The sequence below is a fragment of the Phalacrocorax carbo genome, chromosome Z, assembly GCF_963921805.1.
Source record: "Phalacrocorax carbo chromosome Z, bPhaCar2.1, whole genome shotgun sequence".
NCBI classification, from domain to species: domain Eukaryota; kingdom Metazoa; phylum Chordata; class Aves; order Suliformes; family Phalacrocoracidae; genus Phalacrocorax; species Phalacrocorax carbo.
The window spans coordinates 11629600-11653408 of record NC_087548.1 but is presented as its reverse complement, the minus strand read 5'-3'; the positions used below and the strand labels follow the sequence as shown (position 1 = coordinate 11653408).

Sequence of the window (23809 nt, the reverse complement as noted above, 5' to 3'; positions counted from 1 at the left end):
AAAACTGGACCTGAGAACTTGCAGCTCAAACTGGAGTTCAGTGGTACAGATGGTTTTGGAAACTTCAAAAGCAGTCATCAATTCCCTCAACGCTGCCCCATTATAGCTGGGGGAGTAGTTATATTTGAAAAGCCCTTGGAGCAGTTGGAGTAAATGGCCTTAAGCTGTATTGTTTGTGCAATGTAATATTAATTTATGCTCAAAGCAATTCTGCCGGGATTTTACATAGTGTAAGACGAGAATAATTAGTTTTGCTATGTTGAAGTCTATTAGCTCTCCTGCAAACAGGAAATAGTTCAAAGCGTCTTGATAACACTGAAAAGTCTGAGGTGGGAAATTCAAGTGAATTTTATTTCCCTGTGTAAGCACAGGTGTATACTCAATGTTGATTATTGCTCTGCCTCAAATGTTTGCAAATACTGCAGAATTGGAAGCATAAAAACCAGATAGGCAGGGTAGATGTACACCAGCCATCCTGTGATTAAACATAACACAGTCATAATGTCATTCTTTGCATATGACATTTATCCTACTGGTTGTGCAAACTGTGTGTAACACAGATTACAATTAAAATGTTGGTCTCTCTAGCATAGATGAACCTCTTGAGTTGTTTTGGGTGTTTTCTGGCCGTGACCCTATTTCTGTTTCTGTGGCCCTGTTCTGTTGGGCTCAGGCCACCTCTGTGTGCTGTCATGGGATCACTCCACATCACACCCCTCAAGTAAAAGCTGTGGTTCTGCAGGCACTTCACACAACCTCTTGTGATGGGATGCAATTTCCAGATATGATAGATGGTCCTCTAACTTAGATTTAAAATATTGCTTTGGGGGTAAAGTAGGTACAAAATGGAATTTTACTTCAACAATTGTAGAGACAGAGAAGAGTTTAAATGGAAATGTAACCAGTTTAAACTAAATTGAAAGCCTCCAAGTTTTGTCAGGTTAGAGCACAGGCTACAGGTAGCATAGAGGCTGGCTGCTTCATGGGAAGTGGGATGTCTCACCTAGGAGTTATCTCAACAGAGACCCTCTTCAGGACTAATTGGCTCCCACTGGTGAGTGAAAATAAGAGGTCTGGGAATAAGGAGAGGAAGATGGTAAGAGCAAAAGAAGGTATCTGAAAGGGCAGTAAAGAGCAAGTGAACCTAAAATCATGTCCTGAGATGGCTGCATTTAGCTTATAGGCTAATCGTTATGATTTGTGTCATCGGTCCATTAAGTGATTATACATTGTAATGGGCCAGGACTCTGCTGCCTGTTTTGAAGGTCATTACAATGCACTTGGGTATCTTGTGTTTGTACAACATGAGTATCAGCTTAGATAGATATGTATGCAGTGAAGTATGCTGAAGATATGCCCAGGGTTAGGCTATACATAGAAAAGCTTTTCAAAACATGACTTTCATCTGAAGTATGAGAAGCTCTTCTGAGCCGTGGTGCTGGGGGCAGGAACCTAATGAGACTGCTTTAACGTAGCTCTAACATACACATTAAGTAGCGGTTGGAAAGACAGTCAATGTTTCAAGGTTTAAGCGGTACTTTCTGAAAGTGCCTTCAATTAACAGCTAATGACATGCTTGCTTTGGTGATTCTCTCATTACCTTGTACAGCCAGATAATGAGAATGATTGTTCAGAGAGACTTCAATTCATTTACCGTATTATATTTCATGGGAGGCTTCTGGATATTTGAGCCAGTAATATTTCTGATTTGTGCCTCCATAAGTCAAGTGCCTGAGTTCAGCTTCAATCTATCATTGCTCTGAAGATTTACATTTCAGATAGCTTTTTCCAGCAGCACAGATGTTGCAAACCTTAAATTAATGCACAAAGCTGCTTCTACCCTGCAGAAGATGGAACTAATAGGTAACAAAAACAGTATCTCTTTCCCATGCCTGTCTTCTTAATGATAATGGAATTTAAAAGGTCTTCAAAGGGCTGTTTCAGCTAAATACCTTATGTCCACCGGTATTTGAAAAGAGAATAATGAGCTGAAAGTGTTTCTGAGCCCACCTGTAGTGTTAATTGAAAGCTGTGAAGACAAAGAGGTAGAACCAGGCTCAAGGGACCTTTCTTACAGATCCTTTATGTGAACCATCTCCCCTGTGTTTGAATGTATTGTCTAAGCCATTCTTATTAAGCTAAAAGGCTTCATAGATAATGAGAGGTGGTCTTAGTGCTTCCCCTTGTATTATTTCTTTAGGCAACTTCCAAACCAAATTGAAACCCTTGCAGAAGATCTGTTCTTAGGTTTTGTTGACCCTTCTCTAGGCTCTGCTTTTCTATACACACTGTGCACAGAAGAAGAAGAAACAGACACAAACGTGGACCGAGCTTCCAAACTGAGAACCGAGAAGCTATCTTAGGAGGAAATTTGTGCATTTTTTATTTGGTTTTTAAGATCATGTGTTGCTCTTCCCCTTTTAATTGCAAGCTCATTATATGAATGAGACTCACAGGGAGAAGAACTTGTCAGATGTGACAGACTGATGGAGAGGTGACTCTCTACATTGATCAGGTGTGTGTGACATAATTGAAACATTGTGGAGCTCTGTCTGAATTACAGTAGTTTGGTTGATAATGAGAAAGGAGTAAGTTCCTGAGAAAATTAACTGAGCAAAGAGCATGAATCTGCTCAAAAGGCAATTCTGGAAAAACATTTTGCTGGAAAAGGAAGATGATGGGATGAAGAAGTAAGCCTGTATACTGAAACCAACCTTTAAAATGTCTAGGGAATGGTCTGGCCTGTGAGTCTTGTGATTTGTTTATATAATTTTCTGCGTAATATCAAATACATGCAGGAAGGGACCACTTTTCAGTACTGTAAAATAGTCATGGAACTGCAGCTCCTAACCATGTTTTCCCCCTGTAGTGTAGTTTGATGTGTAATATTGGCACTTACTGCTTTCTGGTGTGTGCTATCAAATACATTCCATAGAAATGCATTTATGAACATGCTCTTCTCGCAAGGGACAGACCCTGGAGGAGGACCCAGCTCTTCTGCTCCTGTGTTGAGCAGCTTCACTTATCTAGATCTCAGTTTTCCCAAATATAAAATAGGTGATAATGATTCAGACCTCTCCGGCAAAAACACTTTGAAAGATGAAAAGGAAGGTAGAAAAGCTGAGACACAGGGAAAAGAACGTAGTGTCGCTGCAGGGAACACGAATGAAGCCATCTGTGCAATGTGGTGAAAGAGACAGAAAGTCAAACAAAAGTTCAGGGAGATTAAAATGCAGACAAAAAGCTGTGAAGCCGTTCTAAATCAGTAGTATGTTGCCTGGGACATGGTGGGTGGTTCTGATCACCCATCCTAAAAAGAGTATTGTGGAATCCAGAAGAGTTTGGGTGTCTCTAGCAAGGAAGAAATAAACAGTGAAAATACTGAGTGAAAATCGTTTCTTCCTGCAGAAGCAAATAGTAGGAGGCATGCTAGAAGGAGGAAAATAATCAAGGAGGTAAAAAAAAGAGATAAGGGGTTATTAGAGACCCGAACTCCTACTCCAGAACACAAGATATTAAGAATTCAGTGGGACTGAAAGACACTGATCCCAAAGCTGAGTCAATGGGTTGAGGGGGAGAGGCTGGAATGCAGATCCATTCCTACAGCTTATGGACCTGCTGGCACAAGACACCAGTTAATGGATAAGGATGATGCAGGGATCTACACCAAAGTAAAAATAAACAGTATGAGAAGGAATAGACATTCTTTTTTCAGCGCGTCTGACAGCCATCTAATTACTGGGTCTTGAAAGGGAACGTGCGCAAGTGCCAGGTCATCCCGAAAAAGACTTCTTACCTTGTTTGGGGTGAATGAGCACAGGCCTTTCGTAAGGTCAAGGTAAAGATTGGGGCTGCTGCTTTGATTTGTTATTATAGTTTTCTTGCTCTTACTTCACCGAGTGTTCCTGCTCTCCCATCTCTCGGTGAAGAACAGCTGTACAGGCAGTGGGGTGATGCTGGCAAGGAAACTGGCTGGGTTGCAAATAGAGTTGCAAGACATGCCAGTGTCAGGGAGAAGGATAGGTCTACCGGATACAAAAAGACATAGCAGAGCCACACACACAAAATGAAGAAAGGCATAAAACCAGAATTACCCTGATGGCCAAGTAAGTAATTTTGTGGACTGTTCCGTGGCATTTGGCACAACAGATAGTGTCTGAGCACTTCACAAAGTCCTTGTTCATTTCTGTAGCCCTACTGCTAGATATGGGGATGGATTAGAAAGCCTTACCAGATGCCCCTAGTCCTTTCAAAATCCCTTCACTTTCTCTCATGATCCTGTGACTAGATGGATAAGGGTTTGAGGGAGAGACTGATTAAGGCCAGAAGATCATTTGGGGTTTTCACTGCAGCATACTTATTGCCTGATGATTTTTCCTCCCTTCTGATTCCTGTCTTTTCACCTACTCAAAGTGCAGCTCCTGTTCACTTTGGTAGCATTTGTAAGCACTGAACATATCACACTGCAGGGCTGTGATCCAGGAGCCCTGCAGAGGAGGGAGACCTTAATAGTGACCCTTTGTGGGAAATCTGGTTTTAGAGACTTGGCACAATTAATGTAAGACCATAAAGGTCCCAGTTCTCTAGGACAGCCCCATGTTGTATAACCACAAGATCATCTTTCCTCCTGTGCACTCTGCTCCCCTGTTCCCTACATGACATGTGCAAGAAATCATGTACTTGGTCTTCTGTTCCTTTCTTGTGTAACCCTGATTCATCTCCAGCATAGGTCTATGCTGGCTCCTGAATTACCAAGGGAAAGGGTTTACATGAGTATGTCTTTAATGGCTGTTTTGTAGCACATAGGTTGCAAGGGCTCAAATTAGGCTGCAGCAGCTGTATTTGAGAGCTTGGCAAACCAGCCCTGCTGGTTTTTTTCTGTCAGTTCCCTGCAGTTTTACCAGAGGAAAATAGACTATAAGGAAAACCCAGCATGGCCTGGCACAGCAGCATGGCTCTGGGCCATCTGAGCACATTTCTCCATGCCTTCACCAGCCTTAGCTGAGCTCAGGCCACAGAGCCAGTTAGGTTCCTAAATCCCTTCATTGCAAGAAGGCTTCTAGAGCTTCATTGAAAAGTAGTCTGGGACCAGCTGGCGAAGTAGCAGCAATGGTAAGTTGTCCTTCATGTGCGCAAGTCCTGGCAGAGCACTGAGGTGCGTCGTACGGCAGATGTCTGACAGCTATGTCCTCTAGTGCTTTAACCCTGACTGCCTTTCACTCTCCCTGTCATGCCTCTTCCTTGCCTCTTGGACCTGTTCTTCCAGGAACATCATTCAGCCATTCCTATTTCCCCTCCTGGATACCCATCCAGACTGTTTCCCCCAGCCCATTCTCAGTACGCTCTAGGTCGTCCTGACAGGCCCTGCCTTCCCTCCCTCCCTTCTCATCCCCTGGCAGTCCCCTGCCCTCATCAGCCTCAGCCTCACACAGCAGATGCTGAGAGGGGAGGGCTCAGGGTGACAAAATGTGTTCTCAGCACCGCACCCCAACAAAAAGAATTATTATTTTTAATATATATATTTTAATATATAATTATATATTATATTTTATGTAATACATAAAATATTTATTATATATAAAATGTAATTTTATGTATAATTATATAAACGATTATATATAAATATATATTTCAAATCAGGCTGAGAGAAATGTCCAGAGTGCAAAATTTTGCCCCAAACAGTAGACATTTGGGAAGTGAGAAAAACTGTCAAAATGCAAAGATTTGGGCAGTCACACTCAGTGAGCAAAGCAGGCAAAACCCTCTGTGGCTCACAGCAGTCTGTCTGCCTTCCAGCAATGCTGTTGGGAGCCCTGGCACACGCTTTGGGGCTGGTCTGTGCCTCCACAGCAGAAGGAACAGCAGCCCAGAGGGAGATGAATGAAGAGTGAGAGCTGGCATGCATCTGCCTGAGTCTGTCCCAGGGAGCACTGGTGCTGCAGTCACCCTTTCATCTCCCTTCCCAGCTCCACCGGGGATCTGGTTTGGCTTTTTGTGTGTGCAATAAGCTCCCTCAACTTCCTGTTCCCACCTCCTGCGGTGCTTCCTCCTGTGCTCCACAATCTGCTGCGGCTCCCCAAAGGGGGCCGGAGACAGATGGCTTGATTTTGGCTGGTAAAGGGGCGACCTTCAAAGGAGAAGTGAGGTGGAAGCTGTGTGGCCTGGTATCTTTTTCTGATGCTGTCCAAGGAAGACCGAGGAGACCAGCTCCATTGCAGGGAGGACAGAGGGGAAACAACATTCTCCTTTAAAAACACTCTCCTTATGCTGCTAATTGGTGTATGCTTGCCTTTATTTCAGAGAGCTCCTGCCAAGCCCAGTTTACCTCAATATTTAAGGTATGCACTAGTCTTTGCTCAGCCTGGTGTGCTACGTGAAAGATAACAGTGCTAAATATCTTCAGATGCTCTCAAGGGACGTCCAGGAATGCAGCTGGCATTTTGTGTGCCACTGACTTTTAAGCTGAATGTGGTAAAATTCTAACCAGGCTTGTCACTTCCCATCGGTAGTGTCTGGCAGCGCTGGGGCTGTTGGACACATTGCTGAACCCAGCCCCAGCAGGCAGTGTGGGGCTGGCAGGCTCTCCAGGACCTTTGCAGTGCATAAACTGCAACCCTACAATACCTGAGGGAATTGGGAGCAAACTTAGTGAATAGAGGAGATGATAAAAGCCACCACTTCTGGTAATAAAAATAGGTTTTTCTTCAGGGACCTCAATTTTGCACTTTTTTTTCAGGAACAGGAAGGGAAGAAGCATCCCTGCCCTTTGGAGACAATAATTTATAAGCCACGTTTCTAAAAATCAGTGATTTCCCTTTAAGTCAGGTCCTGTGCCTTCCTCTCGGCTTCCCTGATTAGTCACATAATGAGGATATTTCTAATACAAAAGTGTCAGGGGAGAAGGGAGCCAAACAGTGCTTTATCAGAGGGGAATCTGTATCACCCTGGATGCTAATTAGTCACAGAGATGCAGGCATGAGGGGTGGGGGAGAGGCAAGGTCTTATTTTAGAAGCCAAAATGATTTGTGCCCTCACATTTTCTCGTGCAGGGCTGGAAAGCTGTGCCAAGGTAGAGAGCAACTTGAGATCTCCCTCGGATTTTGCATCCCCGCCCCTCAGACATGTTTGCCGTGCTGCTGCTCCTGCTGCTGTTTGCAGGGTTATTTCTGTCACAAGCTTGGCTAAACAGAAACTCTCTCATAAATATGGAAATCTGATGATTGAGCTCTCCATCTCTTGGGACAAGTTGAAAGCATTGTGCTAAAGAGAAAAGGGCGGCTGAGCACTCAGCGTGGTGCCTTTGTTTTCTCTACCAGTGGAAAGAAACTGGTAAGGTTTTGATGCTGAGATCCACATTTGCAGTATGGGCAAGTGACCTCTCAGGCTGTGCTCACAGCAATGTGCTGAAGACTTTGAACTGGTGGCCACGCTGAGCATGGTAAGGTGAGGACAAGAGCAGTCCTGCCTGCCTGGTGCTGCCCTATCAAAGCTGTTCGTGTTACCCACCAAGATCCTGCTGAACCCATCAGCTGGGGTTGTGGGGTGAGGAGGCAGCACTGGGTGGGTATGAAAGCATGGCTATGGCAGGGTCTCCTGCTCTCCAAGCTAACCTGGTGTCCACCACTGAGATCCCCATCTGTGTCTGCACTGTGACAGATATGCTTGGTGTGAGAGCCTTGAGCAGCTGCTCATCTTCTGGGTTGTGTTGGAAGAGTCTATGGTTTTAGATTTGTTAAAGAGCTTTGAATGCCACTGGGCGTCCATTATTACTCCTGAGAAATCTCTTGAAACCTCCATCCCAGAGTGGTGAGCCCCCACAGTACTTCTTCAGGGCTTTGTTTGGATCCTGCTTACAGCCTATCTCCTTTCCTTGGTTTTCCGAGCATTCCTCCTTCCTGGGGCCAGAGGTAGCTTTGAATTTGGACAAATTCATAGGTATTTATTTGTTGTTCCCTCAACATCCTGACTGCATTTGTTACACAGCATTCCCAGATCTTCAGCTTCGCTAGAAAGCAGAGTCCTTAGTCCTTGAGATTTCCATGTTAGTGACTCCTTCCTGCACCAGCTTTGGCTGAGTACCTGAAGGGAGACGCAGTGATTCACTGCTGAAAGCACTTGCAAGATCCATCCATGTCCTTGGTTGAGAGTGCAGGCTAAATAAAGTGCAGGCACACAAACTTGGCTTGTATAGACAGCAAACACTCTGCCCAGGGTGCCTTGGGTTGAAGGCAATGGACCTAGCAAACATGAAGTAGCTGTGTGATGGAGAGGGCATCCGGTGGTTTCAACATGAATCCAGAGGCTTAAAAAAGTTCTGCAGTCTGCACACATCTCATTTTCACTCCAGAAATGTCTGACACCAAGCTGACACTCGGCAGGTGGCATTGTCCATTGTGTGGGTCTCATAATTGACTTGAGACCTCAGTCAGAGAGCCTGCAGAGCCAGACACCCCTGCCCTCTAGGGGAAGGGGCATTTACTAGGTGCAGGAGAAAGGCAGGATGAAAAATGATTGTTGGAGGAGGAGTGAACAGGAGAAGCAATCAAACAGCTCAGAAAAGGATTGGAGGGATTGGATTAAAGGTGCCAGGGGTATTCCTGAAGCAAAAAGCAAGACCTCATTCGTCTTACACGTATAAGAGTTTAACATGCCAAGATCAGCCACCTTTCTTGAAAAAAGGGCCCTAACTGCTAAATGGAAAAGAACGAGTGGCCCCAGAGGTATGCTAGTAATAGCCGTGACATTGAACCACTGATTAGAGCCCTTGGTCTGTTGAAAGGTATGGATGTAGAGCCGTCCCAGCTTTTCCTGCTTTTGTTCTTGCAGCCAGAGGTTCTGGAAGCTTAGTAACGTTATATTTGCCATGCTGGATCCAGTCCATGGCCTGTGAAAGAGATTATCTGATCTCCAGGATGTTGGAGGGAACTTACATCACTGGAACAGGACTCTCCTACTGTCATTTGTATTCTGCTGGCACATTTTTTTATCAAAATATTTCATTTGTACAGTATCTACCAGAACCAGCTAACATTTTAGTGTTTCCTTCAGGCAAACTTTGATCTCATCTTTCATGTACAGCTGAAACAGCCTACCTGTGTGCAGAGAGGATCTGTAAACCAGTTGGTATATGCCCACGACCATGGCATTTCAGCAGTGATGGCACCATTTCTCTTGCACTTTCTCAGCCAGTTTTTCTGGGTGTTGGGGTTGTCCGTTGGAAGGAACCACAGCTCCACCACACGGGAGAGTCTCTGATCATCTTCATTTCAGGTGGAAAATTCAACTCTGTCTTTGAAAATAGACTTTTCCTCTTGGTAAGGCTCCTTTAAAGCCTTGAAGGAGTAAAGATGGGACACACCTTTGAAAGAAACTCTAAACACTAACCAGCAACCACATACTCAGTCACTACAAGGTCCTGCTGTGGTTCCTTATGGGCAGCACTAGGACTGTGCAGAGTACTGCAATTTTCTACAGAACTTGACTACAGCATGTAGCCAAGAGCTCGTGCTCCTGTTCCTGCCTCCACCACCCAAACACACCGTGATCTTGGCTCTGACACAGTTCTCAATTTTTAGTCATTTTGAGGGTATCTTCCCTCATGAGTAAAGGTTTAAAGGGCAGTTATAAAGTTGGGGTGGGGGGGGGTTTGAGATCCTGGTTTGACCAGACGCTGGTTGCTAAACTGACTCTTAGCTACCAAGGAATTTGTGATGCTTAATTGCCTTAAATACTCATATGTCTCATGTTGCACCTCAGAGCTGTGGCTGTATGTCAGTGGTACAAAAGGAAAGGTATAATATCCTCATGAACATATGCTTTACAAGGAAGTAAATGTTTTGGTATTTAAGCACCCTGCAAACATACCTCAGTTAATAGCTGGTTTTAAATAGTTATTGCATGCCAGCCGCTTGGCAAGTGCTGCAGGCAGTGGGGAGTGCAGTGTGGCATTTCTCTAATTTGCAATGTTAATGATCCAATTCAAGTCATGTAAAGTTAGTAGAAGATACCAAATGCATGTGATAATAGTGATGGCTTATGTGCGTGAGAAGAGTCTGGAGGGAAATATAGTGTTAAATATACTCTATCGTGATTGAAAGGGAAGGACGAGGGGCTGCTTGTGCTGCTGGTTTCTCAGAGGGAAATCTAACAGAAATCACATAATTACTCCCATTTTTCTTCCTTGTCCCTCAGTTGCTTTCCCGAAGTATTTGGTCTACTTACTGAATTGGTGCTTCCTCTGTTACCGTAGCTCCCAGGATTAGTCATACATCATCATCTAAAAAAAGAGCCTTTCTTCCCTGTGCTGCAAATGTCATTTTAGATTAGGAAAACAGACCTCTGAAATGTCTTGTTCCCGTTCCATAGCTTATGCTTTTCTGTTTGCTGCATTTTGTTCAGCTTGAATGTGGCAGTCAGGCAGACCCTTCACGGCCACGGCTCCAAGGGAGCATTTCAGCACAAGCACTGCGGCACACACAGGCAGACTGGCACTTCTCTTCTGCCCCCATTTGAAACAAAACAAAGATCTGAACTCCCTGTTACCTGCCAGTGAGTTGGGCTACCCCAACTACAGGTGTACACAGTAAAAAAGTCATTTCAGCAGCGTTCTGGTTCAATTTAATTAATATGACTTGAGGTTTTAATCATGCAGCAATATTAATACTGATGGCTTCTCAATTGCTGAAAAAAATGGCTTCAAATACCAGTGTGTCTTACAATTATAACTTAATCAGGTTCAAAATCTGGATCTTGTAGTGGATATTGCAGGCCTAATCTGTTACTGTTGAATAAGATCTGTTTAGCAGTTGCTCAGAAAAGAAAAACAGCAATGTTGGAACTGGTGCATTGGCAGAGCTAGTAGAAAGTCAATAAACATTTGTTGTTTATTGCTTTGTTTAAACTGAGTCAGAATGTATTTCAGTGCATTGGTTGCTGTGTCACCAAGATGGCATTTATTTTTACTTTGGTACTGGGTGGTGATGCTGAGATGAGCAGTTAATGCTCTGGATCCAGCAGCGTGCACATGCTGATGAAAAGTGACAACCACGCCTTCTGCTGTGGTCACCATGTAATTCTGGAGTTCCTTCAACATGTGAGACACAGAAAAAGGATGGTTTCTTCAGCTCACGCAGAAAGAAGGTGAGCTGCTAGCCATGGTCCTTGGCAGTGGGTAGGGGAGTCTGGAGAACCTCTCGTTCCCAGGATAAACTGGTATTCTGCCTAAAAAAGTCTGGCTTAGAAGGCTCCTCTCCTCTTAAGACAGGTGGGGGAAATGGACCTAAAAAGATTCGGGATCTTATCAGCTTGCACCAAATTCAGATCAGGCTGCCCCAAAACCAGATCACCTCTGTTGACTTTCGGTATGACAAATCAGTTCCTAACCTGGGCTTGCAAGAGCAATTCCACAACTTCATCAGGGAAATGTACCGCTCCTTAGCCTTACCTCTACCATTTTCTCTGATATTTCCTTGCAACCCTGCTGCAATTTAAGGTAATAGTTTCTTATTCTGGCAATCAGAAACATGAAAAAAAAATTACTCCCTTTTTCTCTGTGGCAGCTCTTTCTGTATCTGAAGACAGCTATTGTATTACTCCTTAGTCTTCCCCTTTCTTCTCTGAACAGCCCCATTCTTCCAGTGTTCCTGGATGGTTATAGCTTCTAGCTTTTGTATGTGGGAATGCTGAGGGGATTACATCTTCCTTGAAATAATGGGCCCCAAAACTGTATGGTTAAGCTGAAGCCTGAGGAATGTGGAGGAGAGCATGAGAGTCTTTTGTGAGGTTTGTAGGTTCCATTCCTGCCATACATCCCCCTGTGATGCTTTCCTTTCTGTTGCTGAACGTGCTATTATTGACCATTGTTCATCTGTATGGTGGATACGTCTTGATCCACTATAAATCTCACAGCCTTTGAGCCTCTCTTTTTATGCTGTTTCTCACATAGACAGACTATGCACATCTTAGTTCCCAGTGTTTTTGCTTCCAGTGTTTTGGGTTTTTTTTCAGCACTTCATGTTCGTAGATATTTCATGTCTATATTGTAATGAAACCTAGAGGCTGCAGAGATCTGTTGTCCAAAACACCATGAGATCGTGCTTTTACATACCCACCTGTGCACATCAGAGTCCTCCCTCCCACTCCCCAAATCCTGCTGCCTACAACTGCATTTCTCAGGAGAATCTAATGCAGTACAGCTTGAGGCAGAGTGAATCTGCAAATAGCATAGGATTTTCTGTTCTTAGGGCAGAGAGACTGAAGGCATAAATATTTATTAGCAGGAGCAATGTTCTAGTCCGAGAGTCTGGGATGACAACATGGAAATGCAGAAACTTCATGGTGACCCGAAGGTACCCGAAGGTATTTGGGGTGCATGCGATTTCTGACTTGTTTTTCTGCTCAGTAAGTCAGTCTCTCATGCACATGACATGTCAAATTTTCCAGACTCTGTTCAATGTGGAAAAGAAGCAAAACACTTGGGCTTGTCCTTTCTTGTTAGTATTTGTTTGCAATGTGTGATCCACATGGGCAGCTTCAGAAAGCAGGAGTCTGCTGAGCTGCAAGCACTCATTGTAGGCTGTCACACACGTGTTGGTACTAAGAATTCCAACATCTTTAAGATGCACAGAAGACAGCAAGCACATCATCAGTTGGTACAGGAGAGAGACAAAGGTAGCTGGATGATACACCTGAGCAGTCAGCTCATACTGATTCAGGTGATGATGATCAGACAGAAGCCTCTGAACTGTGGAGAGAAGTTGTGGATAAAGCCCTGTATATTGAGTCTTTCCTTGAGATTAGAGGGTAAGGGCAGTCATGCCCCTCTGCTTTTATCAAAAAGTAGACCTGCTTTAATGATCCTAGGATTTCCCACAGACAGCAGAGTGGAGAACATTTTCTTAGGGCTGTAAAAATGACAGATTTTTAGGATTGGGAAGTGTGGGCCGATAGAGACATCTTGGTTACCAGCTATGTTTTTAAGGGGCAGCTGAACACCACAGAAACCGCGTTGGGCCCATTCCCTTCCACATACACTGGGGTCCCAGAGGATTTGCAGAGTGGAAAGCAGAGACTTGTTAGGCTTGCAAGTTGTCAGAAGTGTTGATTGTGAAGGAAGGCAAAGGAAGCTGCATTTTCCAAGATGCTACAAGGGTGTGTTTGTAGCCAGCACCCAGCTCCGTTGCTCAGGGTGTAACTGCACAGTTTGCTGGCTGAAGCTATTTTCCCCGTTGTAGTCAGTGTGGGTCACTGAGAGAGGTAGACGATAAAGGGTAGAAAGACTATTGACCAGTGCAGTATGGCAGATGTTGTTTCTTGCTAAGTACTGCCAAAAGGAAAGGAGAAATTTAAAAACAGAGAAAGAATAAAAACCCCACTGAGCATGCCAGCTTCCTTAAACCCTGGATTTCTGTTTAAAGTGGTTTCGACTTCTCTCTGTGCCCCTGCATACCAAGGATTCACAGCACTCCTGCTCCATGAAGGTTCATTGGACATAGCACATGGTATGCACCATAGGACATGGCTGTACCTAGCAGGAGGGCAGTTTTCGAGGTCCATTGTTTTGAGCCTATAGAAAAAAAACAAACTAGTAAGGAACTGCCCCACCGTTTGAATGCTGTGGTTGTGCATACCCAATTAAGCTGTGAGCATGTAGGGAGAAAACTTTGATTAAACTCTGGCCACAGCCGAATGTTCATGCAGTGGCCTGAATGAATATATTTTTCCCTAGGAATGAAGACACAAGGAGGCCTCAGGAACAAAAAAAATCCCTTAAAAGTATTAAATTCCCATACCCATTTAGAGCCCCTGCAGCCACATCTCGGCACCTGCCTTTTGATCGGGAGTGTTGTGTTCCCCACAGTGAGCACAGAGCAGTAAGCGTCATCTGTCCTGGGACCAGCCACACCACGTGGCTGAGATTTTGACATTGGGGTCAGAGCTGAATGCATCAGTTTAGGGACGCTTGTAAAAAAGGACAAAATTGCCAAGTGAATGCTAATAGCAAAAGCCCACAGTGGGTCTCAGTGTGCTCACAGGCATTCACAAGAAAAAGGCTAATTAATCAAGTAAATTTTTCTCTGGGTGGATGAGCCATAGAGAGAGAAACTCACCCATTCAGTATGCACAGAAGCAAGGTGTGTTCATGCAAAGAGGCAGCTCCAGCCGAGCTGATGTGGGAATGCTGTCATTCTTGCAGCCAGGGTTCTTACTATGGAGTCCTGTGTATTGCTGCAGAACGTATATGAAGTGAGAGATGGGAAATATGACAGTGCCTCAACACTCCTGGGCCTGGAATAGATACCCACTGGCACTGGGGATGCTGTCTCTGACCCAGCTCTGTTTCTTCTTGGTTCCATTTTACTCTTTGGAGAGAGTGAGCCTGGCCCATGCACACAGCAGTGGTCACCCAGACTCTGCTGGTACTTTGTGATCCCTCTGTGCAAGTCATGGGTCTGTTGTGCAGCTGTAACATGTTCCCCTGCAGGTCTGCTGTGGAGGTGCCATGCTGCTGGGGCAGAAAAGTGTTGTTCCAAACCTTGGAGATGAATTCCTGGTGTGGACTGGCATTATTGTGGACTCTGCTGCTGTGTCCTTCATCATTCCCACCTCCAGTGGCAGAGCAGGGGTGCTCCACCAGCTGCCAGGTCTCCTCTGTGGTCAGAGGGGAGAGGGAGACACATCTCCAGGGATGGATTCATCTCCTTTTAAGATGGGTGTCTAAGACAGGATGGAATCGCTCTTTGACAATCATCTTTGTTTACTCCAGAGGTCTAGGAGGACTTTTCTATTTGTTTGGTCTAGAGCCCAGCTTTGAGATTGCTTCAGCTGAGTCCACTGGTCCAGGACCAGAGTCTAAATCCTCAAAGGCACCTCAGAACGCTTCTCCCTTCCCTCTGTTTATGAAAATGGATGTCTAATGTTACTGGCAGGTTACCCACAAGGAAAAGCTACTGTCAGCACATCAGCTTCCAAGAAAGTTAGGACTGGTTTTGATTTAAAGAGTTTAAGCGTAATTTTAACAGTGTGAAGCTGAGCTAGTCCTGATGGCCAAGCCCTTTCCCTGCCATGTGAACTTCTGGCTGTGAGCTCACGTGGCTCTACACTGCTGTGAGGCAGTATGTGGCCATCGCACCATGTCCTTTACTGTAATATGTCTACTGTAATGCCTTCCTGCAGCCAGCAGAATTGGGGCCCCAAGGACTCGTTTGTGTTCAGTAGCATTAGGAAGCATCCAGCTCTTGGAGTCATGCTCCTTAAAACCAGCTGTATCCTGCCTTTTCCCAGACTGTCAGAGAAAAGATTCTCATCCAGGAAGCCTGGACTTAGGTGGTGCCACTTACCATCTTACACATCCCTCTTGGAGAGGTGTGGGATACATGTGTGGGATACAGCTGTGTTGTCTGTATTATCTGGGCATTCCCATTAATATCCTTTCCTACAGCCTGGATTCTGGTCTAGCCCCTTCAGCTGGGTGTGTTGGAGACTGATCCCATGTTACAAGGATACCACAAGAACTGGTCTTCAGATGAGATTATAGAATAGGTTCTGACACAGAAAACAAGGATGCCTATTTCAAGACAGATTAAAGGTCTCGCCTACCCCTGTGTCGTGTTCCCAAGAGGACAAGAGTAGGGTGGGCCCACAGTAATGCCTGCCTTGTTCCCCACCTCCAGCAATCTGTGCCTGTGAGCAGCCCGAGCCAGAAGCAACACATTTGGATTTGATGGATATTCCTTCCTTTAATTTTTCTCACCCTTTCCTGAGCGCAGAGGGATGCCTTTTAGCATCCACAGTAGCACATCATCTTCTGTATGGAGAACTACTGAGTTTGTTTCCAGCTGCTGTGAGTTCACTGCTATATCACATATCTCATGCTTGTAGAAAATATGGGCTAGCTGATCCCTGTTCACCTTTTCACCCCACTCAGGATCATTTAGACTTCTCCCAGAGCCCCCATCTGTTGTGTCTCCCTGGCTGAAGAGTCCTGGTCTGTCCAGCTGGTCATGTGATGGAGCCTGTCATCTGAGGTCTCTTTCTTGAGTAACAGTAGCTAGCTACAGCACATCATTTTCATTTATCAAGTTGGAATTGTTTTTCTTCTGTGTACCACTTCACTTTTAGCTTTAATTTAATTTCAATTGCTGTATTTTGTCACTTAGTGTGGTTATTAAAGTGGGATTTTTAATGTAAAATGCATGTGATTCATCATTTATGCCTAACTATGTTATCCTGGAGACTGGCTTGTTTGCCTGCAACCTGCTCTAACATTTTTAACCAGTCATTAAGCTGCTGCATTAGAGGAAAAGTGCAGCAATGACTGCATTAGAGGAAAGCAGAAGAAATTGCATATGGTTCAGCATTATCTCTTCAATGTCATTGAATGCAAAGTCTTGTAAGCACCATCCATTTTAAGTACTGCCGAAGTCTGTTGGATAGTGCAAAGGAGCAGAATTTCGATAAAACGTTATAACTCTACTTACATTATTTGACCAGTTTTTATTAAGTTAGAGCCTAATTCAAGAGTCAAATTTTATCTCACAAGCACAGTGTATTAAAAAGAGTTAATGTGCACTGCAGAGAGTAGGCAAGAACTGGGGAGGAAGGGACAGTGGCTCACTGTGTGATGTTTTTACTGAGAGCAAAGACGGATGGTACCTTGCTTTGAAACCTGGTGACTCTACCTTGCACTGACGTGCCAAATGATGGGTTGCATTCTTATAAGAAATTGTGTACAAAATACAAACTCCAGAAACTGAGAGATGGACAGTATCAATTCACTGGTTTTGAATGGTATTTTCTAGCATCTATTTTCTGATGCTCTGTTCCGTTTCTTACAAAGTGGTGGTTTCTTCAGATATTGGACCTAATACTGGATGTTAGTTTTCCCTGTGCAGTTCTACCTATTGTAAACCCAAATTTACTTCACACGCATATATATATACTCATGCTCAGTTTATTTTCCATCATCTAGGTGGGGAGAACTGAACGTCTTTGAAAAATTTAGTTTTCACTATGATGCTAAGTAGAGACAGTTCCAGCAGGTTTGAAGTTTGGTGTGAAAGGACTTTAACTACTTTTTGCAGTGCCAGAACTGCCTGAATTAGTAGTTTGGCTGTCTCTGAACCCTTTGATGTGCTATACAGTAGAGTACAACTCTACCTGGATTAGGTTGTCTGCAAGTAGGTGTGATAGAGTGGACTCTGTGTTTGCAGAGCTTTGGGTTTGGGTGGGGATTTCAGTGACAGTGAAGGGCACTCTGCTGACAGATACAGAAATTAAATCTTTCCAGTTAGCCACAAAATAGGTCCAGCATGGGAGGTACAGACTTCTTCATCCTATCCCAAGAGGAACCAGAGGTTGAAATCTCCTATTCATTCAATCCTCATTCCTTCTCAGCTGAGCTTTCACAGAGGTGGTCATGAGCTTTTTAGTTTTAATCATGATGTTGAGTGGTCCACTTGGAACTCAGCTGAAACTGTAAATGCGTTTCATACAACACCCTGAAGAGTCATCACATGAAAATGACTTGGGACTACTGCCAGCCCAGGCTGAATTTGAACTGATGACCCACCCCCCACATTATATTCCCAGTATGATCCATCATGTAAGCCTGACGATTAAATCTGGCATTTCCAGAGGTACTTCTGTTGTACTAAACGTGCTTCCAAAGTTCTGTGTTTTGCCCCTGGGTTTCAGCCATTCAAAACACCGTCATGTTCTCTGCTCGCTGTGAATGTGGGTGAGGATGGACTCACCTAACAGCCAGTTAGAGAAGAGACTGCCTAACTTTTATCTAAACCATTCTGTTTTGTTTCCTTTTCTTTCTTCAGGACCCAACAGCTGCGTCTCTTTCGGACAGAGATTGTGATACGAGAGAGGGAGAGACTGTAGCCATGAACTATAAGCCGTCCCCACTTCAAGTGAAATTAGGTGAGTCTTTGCTGATGGAGAGTGAAAAGGCTGAATAGAAGGTCTGAAGTATGGTGAGGTGCTTGTGGGATCGTATGTAGATCTCCATGCATGTGGCTAAGCATGCCAGCTCAGCTCAAACTACTCACAGAGCAGTTTTGTCATTGTGATTGCTGCTGCTGAGGAAACTGACCTACAAACATGTAAGGACCCTGTATCTTGGGCTGTGGTAGAGGAAGGAAGCTATGCCTTGAAAGGAAGGCATAGCTTTTTAAAACTGCAGATTTTTGTCAAGCTAAGATCAAGGCTTGGCCAGATAAAGAATGAATATAATATAGAGGGACTTGAAACAGAAAAGACAGAATAACTGCAAACAAAAGGCAGAGGATGAGAGACTTGGGCTACTACCAGGAAATGGTAAAGCTGTATTACTGTGAGATGGAGGGCTTGTAGGTTTGTAAAGGTTCACATACAAACACTCATGCTATTTCTGAGCAATATTTTTTAAGTTCTGAAAGCAGAATCATCCAATTAGCACAATGCACTGCTTCCTCGCAAGGCTAAGGCTTACAAGAGGACAGCAATCCACACATGGCTGTTCTGCCTCCAAAACCTGAGCCACTATTGTGCCACACAACCTCAAGAACATGATGAAGGACAAGTCAAAGGAACAGTGTGCTTGTTGCTCAGAAAATGGATAAAAAATGGGAATCTAAGTCTGGAAAATTTCCCAATAGGAGCAGGAAGCAGTCCCCTGGTGGTCCTTCACATCAGAACAAATGACACTTAGAGGATGCTGCTGGAGCTGATTGAGGGTGACTATGCGTGTTGGGGGAAAGCTCTGAAAGAAGTGGGTGCCCACATATTCAGTGGAATAGCTCTGGCCCCTACCAAATGAGTGATAGGGAAGATCAGCAGACAGCAAAGGTTTGAAGAAGATTTGGGAAAGTTTGGGCATTGGTGTGTGATTATGAAGAGATGTTCTCAATAAATAGGTTTTACCCAAGGACCTGCAGTACTACTGCAAACACTGGTATTGGCCTCATTTATAAGAGGACCCTTAAAGCAAACACCAGGAAAAGGCTGGGGAGCACTTGTGAAGTCTCAAGGCTCTGCCTGAGTATGTGGAAAATTGAATAATCAGACAAATCTGGTTATAGCATTGCAGAAAGGAATGCCACAGGGTAGACCTATAAGATGACAAAGGAAAAGAAGGTAGTTCAACAGGCAAGATCTCACTGAAAGACTGACTAGGAAGGAGAAAAGAGAAATGTGGATATGCAAACGCAGCAAGATTATGTAGCAAAGTGGGGGACCTTGAGCTACTGATACAGGATATGAGCTTGTGCATTGGGACAGTAGATTTGTCCTGCAGTTGCAGTCATGAGTACTCTAAAACTAGTGGCTGCTTTTCAGGAAAAAGCAGGGAGCAGTAGTATGTGTTAATGACAGCACAACTCACAGTTTGGTAAAAGATTATCACTGCCAGCATGCCATATGCCACCAGGATCCTTTTTCATTGCCAAGAGAGTTCTGTAATGTTATTAAAGAGATAATTACTGCTGCAATAGTTGTTTTGGGTAATTTAACATCAGGAATCAGGTTGGAGAGCAATTGGTACTATTATTGGTAAGCCTGAGATATTCTTGCATTTCTAGGCAATGAAAATATCCTCCAGAGATTCACTAATGTGACAGGAAATGGTGCTATTTTCAACTTGGCTTAGGTAAGTCATGAGGATATATAGGAGATCTGATCATAGGAATTAGATTTGTATTCAGGGATAACAAGTTCAATTCATGCAAATTAAATGAAAAGGTAATTTGAGGTAGATCTGTAACAAACCTTGCTTTAATAAACTAAGTGCTTAAGCAAAGCCAGTAGACTGAAAAACCAAGGAACTCAAAACATGTCAGGTAGTGTTGAAGAAAGTATCAGAAGAAAGGACATTGCTAACTGAGTTCTGCAACAGACATTTCATTTATAAGTTCATTAATGACTTTGACACAAAAAGCAGGAGTCAGCAAAGAAAATTTAGTCATAGCATATTTGGGAGACATCAGTACAACAAAGACCCTGAAATACCATAGAGAAAACACATGAAAACCAGAATAATAGAAATGAGGAAAATAAGACAGGAGAAACTCAATCTGCTGTAAAATAGCAGAATTTACTAACTGGAGGTGACTAAGGAAAAAGCAGCTTGTTACATTAGTTGATTGCAACATAACTAATTATTAAAATGAACTAGATACATGAAAATATGCCATAGCCACACTTACGCAGAGCTTACCAGCTTTTTTCCAACGATCAGATAAAGCAGAATGATTGGTCTTTCTGCCAGAATTTCTGCGTATCCACACAGGGAAAACTATATTTAGTGACTCATGGCTTAGACAGGTGTACTCTTCACTGGGTAAAAAACTGGCTGGATGGCTGAGCTCAGAGAATTGTGGTGAACGGAGCTAGATCCAGTTGGCAGCCAGTCACAAGTGGTGTTCCCCAGGGCTCAGTTTTGGGGCCAGTTCTATTTAATATCTGTCAACAATCTGGATGGGAGCATCAGTCAGTTTGCAGGCAACACCAAGTTGTGCAGGAGTGTTGATCTGCTCGAGGGCAGGAAGGCTCTACAGAGGGATCTGGACGGGCTGGATCGATGGGCTAAAGCCAACTGTATGGGGTTCAACAAGGCTCAGTGCTGGGTCCTGCACTTGGGTCACAACAACCCCATGCAACGCTACAGGCTTGGGGCAGAGTGGCTGGAGAGCTGCCTGGCAGAGAAAGACCTGGGGGTGCTGGTTGGCAGGTGCTGAACATGAGGCAGCAGTGTGCCCAGTGGCCAAGGAGACCAACAGCATCCTGGCTTGTATCAGCAATAGTGTGGCCAGCAAGTGTGCCCCTGTACTCGGCAGGGACTGACATGCTGAGGTCACGCCTTGACTACTGTGTTCAGTTTTGGGCCCTTCTGTACAAGACGGATATTGAGGTGCTGGCGCGTGTCCAGAGAAGGGCAAAAAAGCTGGTAAAGGGTCTGGAGAGCAGGTCTTATGAGGAGTGGCTGAGGGAGCTGTGGGGTGCTTAGTCTGGAGAAGAGGAGGCTGAGGGGAGACCTTATTGCTCTCTACAGCTACCTGAAAGGAGGTTGTAGTGAGGTGGGTGTGGGTCTCTTCTCCCAATTTAGAAGTAATAGAATGAGAGAAAATGGCCTCCAGCTGCATTAGGGGAGGTTTAGATTGGATATTAGGAAAAATTTCTTCACTGAAAGAGTGGGCAGGCATTGGAACAGGTGGTGGTGTCACCATCCCTGGGGGCATTCAAAAAATATGTAGACATGTGTCATGGTTTAGCCCCAGTCAGCAACCAAGCACTATGCACTTGCTTACTCACCCAAAGTCATTTAGTCCATTACCTTGGGCTCCATCTCTCCTGGTGGTCACTCAGGGCAGGAGAGGTGGTGTGTTGTGTGGAGTTACTGGGCACCAAAGCCAGCTCAGGTTGGGTCACTGCTGCACTTGCAGTGCTTCTTGTAAGGCTTGTCCTCCATTGGTTCAGGTGGTTCCTGCTGTAGTAATTCCTATGAAATGCAACTCAAATCACAGGTTACAACAATGTAAAGGTAGAACCATTATAATCTCCACCCCTGGCCCCTTTGGGCCAGGTTATAGGTTTTAACATCACAATGAACTCCTCCCCTTGCTCCTTGCCTGGCTAGCAGCAAGGGGTTTCTGCTATAGTAATTTCCGTAATATGTAACTCAAATCCAGAGTTACAACAATTTAAAGGTATTTCCATTACAGTCTCCACCCCTGGTCTGTTTGGACCAGACCATCAGGTTTAACATTGTAATGAACTCCTCCCCTTGCCCCTGCTCCAGCTTGGACTTATCCACAGACTGCAGTCCCTTAGAGATGTACCTGCTCCAAGTGGAGCCTTACCCAGGAGCCACAGTCTCTCCAGGGGTGTACCTGCTGCAGCATAGACTTACCCACAGCCACAGTCACTTTGAGGTGCGTCTGTTCCAATGTGGCCTTCTCCAAGGGCCACAATGTTTCAGGGATATACCTCCTCTACCATGGCCTTACCCACAGCTGCTCCAACACGGCTGCAGTCCCTCCAGAAGTAAACCTGCTCTGTTGTGGGCTTATCCATGGCCACACACTTTGAGGTGCTCCAGCATGACCTCATGCACAGCCACTGATGCTTCAAGGCATACCTACTGCAGCACGGACTTATCTACAGCCACAGACACTTTGAGGTGTACCTTCTCCAACATTAACTTATCCTTGGGCCACAATTCCCTCAGAGGCATACCTGCTGTGACACAGACATAACCAAGGGCACAGATGCTTCAAGATATACCTGCTCTGGTGCAGCCTTAGCCACGGCCACAGATGCTCAGGGTGTCCTGCTCCCACATGGACTCATCCACAGGTCACAGTCCCTTTGACTCAAGATCACACTGGAGTTTCAGCCTGCCCAGTGCAGCAGCACAGAAACAGCAGCGATGCACAGGCCATCTGCCAGCCCAGGCGCCTGGCCGTTGCTGTTATCAGAATGTTCCCAAGCACATCAGAGTAAGATGAAAAGTAGTACAGCAAGTAGAGAAAGCGAAAAACAGCCACTAATGAGCACTAGACTTTAAGGCATACAGTGTATGTATATACAGCAAGGTGACCATGAGCCAGCACTGTGCCCTTGGGGCCAAGAAGGCCAACGGTGTCCTGTGGTGCATTAAAAAAAGTGTGGCCAGCAGGTCGAGGGGGGTTATCCTCCTCCTCTACTCTGCCCTAGTGAGGCCACATCTGGAGAACTGCATCCAGTTCCAGGTTCCCTAATTCAGGAAAGACAGGGAACTACTGGAGAGAGTCCAGCGGAGAGCTATGAAGATGATGAGGGGACTGGAGCATCTCCCTTACGAGGAAAGGCTGAGACACCTGCGTTTGTTCAGCCTGGAGAAGAGAAGACTGAGGGGGGATCTTATCAATGCTTATAAATATCTGAAGGGTGGGTGTCAGGAGGATGGGGCTAGACTCTTTTCAGTGGTGCCCAGCGACAGGCCAAGGGGCAATGGGCACAAGTTGGAACACAGGAAGTTCCACTTAAACATGAGGAAAAACTTCTTTCCTGTGAGGGTGCCAGAGCAGTGGCACAGGCTGCCCAGGGAGGTTGTGGGGTCCCTTCCCTGGAGACATTCAAACCCTGCCTGGACACGGTCCTGTGCCCCCTGCTCTGGGTGTGCCTGCTCAAGCAGGGGGGTTGGACGAGATGATTTCTAGAGGTCCCTTCCAACCCCTCCCATTCTGTGATTCTGTGAAAGGGGGCTATTGGAAGGGTCTGAACAGTTTTTGCAGCAGATAGAGGTGTACCATCACCAGGACCTCCTTTCCGGCTAGTGCTCCTGCCCAGTGAACACTTGGTGCTGACCACAATATGCTTATGAATGTAATAGTGGGTGAAACTTACCTGCTTAAGAGGAATTGTCTTTCAAGGCTGATGAGCATCTTCCGGCCCTGTCTCCAGAGAGGGGTCTGCTCAAACACTTCTCCCTCTGCCTGTGGAAACAGCGTGCCTCTTTATTTAGGTGAACACATATCTAGTGGCATTTGGATTGACTCTCTACTCTTAGCCATACCCAGATAAGCTCTAGGTAACCTGGGGCAAAACACGAGTTACAGTATTGTCTGTAGCCAGTGTAACATGCATTTAATCCACATCAGCACCTGCTGCTGATATTCTTAAAATCTGCCCGTCCTTTACAATTTTCAAGCAGTTTAATGGCTCACATGTCCCAGCTCTGACCCCAGCTTCTCCAACTAGATTTTTTTTGTCTCTTCTGGGTTAAACTTGTCGGGATTTGGATTGGTTTTTTAATCTCCTTAAGGCTAGACAAAGTTAAGGTAAT

General features: G+C 44.9%; 1 protein-coding gene across 3 annotated transcripts in view; it reads left to right on the top strand.

Annotated features, from left to right (window-relative positions):
* FAM219A (family with sequence similarity 219 member A) overlaps positions 1-23809 on the top strand; it is a 111395-nt gene that overhangs the window by 44395 nt on the left and 43191 nt on the right. For all 3 annotated transcript variants that reach the window (XM_064439437.1, XM_064439438.1, XM_064439436.1), the window contains exon 2: positions 17829-17928. In XM_064439437.1, coding sequence (XP_064295507.1) covers positions 17829-17928 — 100 coding nt within the window. The remainder of the gene's footprint in view (positions 1-17828; positions 17929-23809) is intronic.